General features: G+C 43.3%; 1 protein-coding gene across 1 annotated transcript; it reads left to right on the top strand.

The window, feature by feature from the left end:
• The first annotated feature begins 3,048 nt into the window (after positions 1-3,048).
• LOC122914188 (olfactory receptor 51L1-like) lies at positions 3,049-4,049 on the top strand. The gene is made up of 2 exons (XM_044260819.1): positions 3,049-3,768; positions 3,816-4,049. The coding sequence occupies exons 1-2, from the start codon at positions 3,049-3,051 to the stop codon at positions 4,047-4,049; spliced, it is 954 nt and encodes a 317-aa protein (XP_044116754.1).
• The last annotated feature ends 1,833 nt before the right edge of the window (positions 4,050-5,882 follow it).

A 5,882-nucleotide genomic window follows, 5' to 3' on the forward strand; every position in this document is an offset into this window, starting at 1 on the left:
AAACCACAGAAAACAAGGACCAGTAAATTGTTGCAGATGGGCAGAGGCAGCCAATGGAGTGACCTCTCTGGTACCTCTTATCTAAAAAGTCTATAAGTAGGGTGATGGGATAGGGCAACTTCCAACATTATGGCCATCTGCAGTATGTTATCTCTCTGTGACCTTTTGGATTAGAAACAGAGACCAGAATTTGTTCCCGGGTGTTTATTTGCAAACATGGCAGCTTCCTGGTTAGGATATGAAACTGGCCCTGGTACATGGAAGGCAGGGAGAGATTGAAGAAAGAGGCAGTTCACTCCAGATTGGTAGATGGCAGGTCTGGTAAGTGAGGGAACTTATATACAAGGCATGTCTTGGACACCACAAGAAAAGTAACTCTCTGCATCCACCACCAGAATCTTAACTTGGTTCAGCCACATATACCATCCAGATGGGCTCAACTTCTTTATTTTACTGATGAGGATACAGAAGCAAGATTATATCAGACACCAAGATCTAGAATAGAAGGGCTTAGGATCTATAATGAACTCCTCAAACTCAACCCACACGAAACAGACAAACACATCAAAAAATGGGCAGAAGATATGAACAGACACTTCTCCAATCAAGAAATACAAATGGCTATCAGACACATGAAAAAATGCTCATCATCATTAGCCCTCAGGGAGATTCAAATTAAAACCACATTGAGATATCACCTTACACCAGTTAGAATGGCCAAAATTAACAAAACAGGAAACAACATGTGTTGGAGAGGATGTGGAGAAAGGGGAACCCTCTTACACTGTTGGTGGGAATGCAAGTTGGTGAAGCCTCTTTGGAGAACAGTGTGGAGATTCCTCAAGAAATTAAAAATAGAGCTTCCCTACGACCCTGCAATTGCACTCCTGGGTATTTACCCCAAAGATACAGATGTCGTGAAAAGAAGGGCCATCTGTACCCCAATGTTTATAGCAGCAATGGCCACAGTCGCCAAACTATGGAAAGAACCAAGATGCCCTTCAACGGATGAATGGATAAGGAAGATGTGGTCCATATACACTATGGAGTATTATGCCTCCATCAGAAAGGACGAATATCCAACTTTTGTAGCAACATGGACGGGACTGGAAGAGATTATGCTGAGTGAAATCAGTCAAGCAGAGAGAGTCAATTGTCATATGGTTTCACTCATTTGTGGAGCATAACCAATAGCATGGAGGACAAGGGGCGTTAGAGAGGAGTAGGGAATTTGGGTAAATTGGAAGGGGAGGTGAACCATGAGAGACTATGGACTCTGAAAAACAGTCTTAGGGGTTTGAAGTGGCGGGGGATGGGAGGTTGGGGTACTAGGTGGTGGGTATTATAGAGGGCACAGCTTGCATGGAGCACTGGGTGTGGTGAAAAAATAATGAATACTGTTTTTCTGAAAATAAATAATTTGGGAAAAAAAATAGAATAGAAGGGCTTGTCTTGTGAGCGTCTCGCCAGGTACCCCGTTTTTTTTTTTTTATAATAAACTAGTTTGAGCAAGGAACAAGCTTTGTCATTACTCCTTCTGTTTCAAGGTACACTATTGATCTGCTTTTTTTGCAACACCTATTTCAGAAATACTACTCTAATAAGTTGCCCTGATTCATTAAATCTGTATCAGTTCTCCAGCTTGATTTTGGAGGAGAGATAACCTTTAAAAACATGGAAATGAAGGAAGGAAGGAAGAAAGGAAAAGGAAAGGAAGAAAGAGAAAGAGAGAAAAGGAAAGAAGGAGGGAAGGAAGGAAAAAGGGAGGGGGAGGGAGAGAGAAAGAACGAAAGAGAGAAAGAGGAAGGAAGGAAGGGAAGGAGGGAAAAAGAAAGAAAGAAAGAGGGGAGGAAAGGGAGGAAGAAAGTAGCAGACATGTCAGTGGACTCTCAAATTTGATTTAGAAAATAATGAAATTCCTGGGTGCCTGGGTGACTGAGTCAGTTAAGTAACTGACTCTTGGTCTTAGCTCAGGTCATGCTCTCATGGGTCATGAGATTAAGCCCCACGTTGGGCTTCCCACTCATCAGGAAGTCTCCTTAAGATTCTCTCCCTTTGGGGCACTTGGGTGGCTCAGTGGGTTAAAGCCTCTGCCTTCAGCTCAGGGTCCTGGGTCCTGGGATCAAGCCCCGTGTTGAGCTCTCTGCTCAGGAGAAGCCTGCTTCCTCCTCTCCTCTCTCTCTCTGCCTCTCTGATCTCCGTCTGTCAAATAAATAAAATCTTAAAAAAAAAAAAAAACAAAGATTCTCTCCCTCTGTCCCTCTCCCTATGCATACCCTCTTATGCGTTTTGTCTCTAAAATAAATAAATAAATAAACCTAGAAAAAGAGAAATGAAGAAAGAAAGGAAAGAAGTTAGGAAGGAAGGAAGGAAAAAAGTAAGGAAGAAAGAAAAAGAAAACAAATTCCAGGAATTAGAGTAAAGGTAGCAGCTCCAAAGATATAGATAGTGTAGGATGAATTAGTGTGACTTTCCAGGGACCTGAGGTGTTTGGAAGATGAGGTACTGCAGAGTGAGTCATGGTTCTTTAAAGGGGTTGAGTTTGGACAAAAGCAGCATATCTCTTCTCCTGATCCTAGGAACATGTGGGCAGAATCTCGTAATGGCAATAAGGATATAAAGTGGAGAACAGACTGAATGAGGAAGCTCTCTACATGCATTCTTGACTTGCTTAGACAAATTAGATAGAATTTATTCTACAGGAAATGCTTGAAGGGGTAGGGTCATACAATTTGGGAGTAACAGAATTTCAGAGAATCACAGCATTCTGTTAAGGTCAAGCTCTATCTTTCACAACTGGTTAAGAACAAAAGTAGAGAAAACTCGTTGAGGCTCACTATCATGAGGTAAGTAAAGGTTTGGTTGGGAATAAAAGAAAGAAGGGGGGAAGCAGGAAAAGGACAGGTTGCTTGTGAGGGCAGTAAAGAGGTCACTGAGTTCCCAGTGTGCAGAGAGGCCCGACCGGCCCCCAGGGGACTGGTGTTCAGTGTAATGGCCTAGTAACCCGCAATATATTACCACCTTTTCCTAGAATGAACAGACTTGAGAATGAGGACATCTGCTCCACCAAATGACAATGCGAGCTTCTCTATATTTCTGCTGACAGACTCCCCAGGCCTGGAATGGGCTCACCGCTGGATCTCACGACCCATTTTTGTAGGACACTTGGTGGCCCTCGTCAGTAATGTTAGCGTCTTGCATCTGGTACAAACTGACCCTTCTCTCCAGCAGCCCATGTACTACTTCCTGGCTATCCTGGCTGTGACAGACTTGGGCCTGTGCATGTCCACGCTGCCCTCTGTGTTGGGCCTGCTGTGGTTTGATGTCTGGATGGTGGGCTTGGCGCCCTGTGTTCTGCAGCAGCACTTCCTTCACTCCTTCTCCTTCATGGAGTCAGCCGTATTCTTTGCTATGGCCCTGGACCACCTGGTAGCCATCCGGTTCCCACTGCACTATGCATCTGTGCTCACCAGTCCTCGTGTGGCACTGGCCAGGGCTGTGTTGGGCATACACAGTGCCCCCATCACTGCGGCCCCCTCACTGAACCTGCTGAAGTTTGACTACTGTCGCCGAGGGGCACTCTCTCATGCCTACTGCCTTCACCAGGACATGATCCACCTGGCCTGCTCGGACACATGCTTCAACAAACTCTATGGGCTGTGCATCATCATGCTGGACATCGGCTCTGATGTCCTTTTCATCCTGATCTCCTACTCTGTCATCCTCCGCACTGTGCTGGCCATCGCCTCTGCCAAGGAGAGGCTAAAGGCCCTCAACACTTGTGTCTTGCACATCCTGGCTGTGCTCTGCTAAAGGCCCTCAACACTTGTGTCTTGCACATCCTGGCTGTGCTCTGCTTCTATGTGCCTGTGCTAGCCCTGTCCATCGTGCACAGATTTGGGCACCACATCTCACCCTTGGTGCACATCCTCATGGGCACTATCTCTGTGCTCTTCCCGTCCCTGATAAACCCTATTATCTATAGCATCAAGACCCAGCAGATCCTCAGGGCCATCCTCAAGATGGTTTCACTGGGGAATATACAGTGAGACACTGGCAATGAACTATAGTGATTCAAAATAAGGAACGAGTTAATGCTTCTTTATTAAGCCTTCATACCACAGAGCAAGTTCTGTTTACCCACTTTACTTTGACTTGACTCTACTGTTAAATCAAAAAAAGGCTATGCTCATTACTATGCATGTATATACTTATAAATATACACCCACTACTTTCTTACATTAAAAAATGATTATAATTTTTTTTACTTAAATGTTTACATGTTCAAAGTGATTTTTATATTTGCTCCTCTACTGATTTGGTAGAACTCTAATTCCATAATAATATCATTAGTGATAAGTTACTCTGATGATGTGGAGACTTAAATCTTCACTTCAGATTCTTTGGATTAACAAATGAGTTTATTTCTTTAAACAAATGAGTGTATTTCTTTAAAATATAATAATTCTATAATATACACTTATCAGGGATAACTTTAGTGTGTATCTAAGGGGAATTTTCCAGTGTTGCATTTTTGGTCCATATCATAGTCTGGGACAGAACTAAGTCCAGGGGAGGCATAAAAGCATAATTTATAGGATGCCTGCGTGGCTCAGGCATTTAAGTGTCTGACCTTTGATTTTGGCTAAGATTTTGATCTCAGGGTTGTGAAACTGAACCCTAAGTCTGGCTCCACATTGGGCATGGAGTCTATTTAGGATTCTCTCTTCCTCTCCTTGTGCAACCCCAACTTATGTGTGCTCTCTCTCACTCTCTCTCTCAAAACAAATAAATAAACAGACCCTAACTTATAACCAGGATGAGGAAAAAATGGGGTTGACAGTGTGTCAGATCTGTAGGCAGTGATATGACAGAAGTATGTCCTTGAGTCAATAACCTAAGGAAAGAACCCCCAGATCCGAGTGCAAGATGCAAAGTCAACAGGTCTCTTAGATCATATTTTGCCTGTTTCAGTACAAGGCAATTTCTGCTGTCCCCAAAGTACACAGTAATGTCACTGACCAATAAAGTTTAGATATAAGACAATTATCAGAGTATTTTAGAAGTATCTTTAAGAAACCACGTACTGTCATACAATACATAAATTATAGAGAAATGCAAGACATTCGTGCACATATACAGACATGAATGGATATTCACTTCCACCTTATATTCAGATATGAGGGTCCTTTCCTTGGGTTAGTGACTCAAGGATATACCTCTGTCATATCGACACCTACATGAATGTATATTCAATAGTAAATAAATTTGTGGGAAGATATACATGCTCATAGATTCATGCAAACTTGCAAATAGAATTCTACATGAGGGTATGTGGATATGCATACATCCACATACACATGCACACACATGTGCACGCATGTTTTCAGATGCACATTCACATGAACTTACACACTTGCAAATGCACATAAAAGTATGGTCACATAGGCATGTATATCCACACACCCACACACTCATGCACATCTTGTGTATTTTCTTAGAATCTGACTTCTCTTTACCCCAGAAGGCATGTCCTGGGCTCCTCTGCTCTTGGCCCAATTATTCCTACAGGCCTCCAGGATGCAAATTCTTCTGAGGCTGATTTGCCTGTGTCACCCAAGGGACTGACTGGAAAAACTGAGGGAATGAAAAGGCTAGTTCTGAAGTCATGATAACTAAGAAGGCCAGTCAGCTCCTGCTTCCAGGTAGTGAGCTAGAGACCAGGTCTGAGACCAGATATCTTGAAGGGCAGGTGGGCCTGCATAAAGGAGGAGTGAGTTGGCCTGAAAGTCCAGTCTATGGGATCAGGAGGATGGGAAATCTGTTCAGGTGAGCAGAACCTAGGGTTTTCTTTCAGAGATACAGCTTATTTCCAGCACAGG

The sequence above is a fragment of the Neovison vison genome, chromosome 7 (genome assembly GCF_020171115.1).
Source record: "Neovison vison isolate M4711 chromosome 7, ASM_NN_V1, whole genome shotgun sequence".
Classification (NCBI taxonomy): domain Eukaryota; kingdom Metazoa; phylum Chordata; class Mammalia; order Carnivora; family Mustelidae; genus Neogale; species Neogale vison.

Coding starts and splice junctions, on each gene's coding strand:
- LOC122914188 (XM_044260819.1), top strand. CDS start 3,049: ATGAGGACATCTGCTCCACCAAATGACAATGCGAGCTTCTCTATATTT. Junction 3,769..3,815: donor CTGCCAAGGAGAGGCTAAAG/GCCCTCAACACT, acceptor GCTCTGCTAAAG/GCCCTCAACACTTGTGTCTT.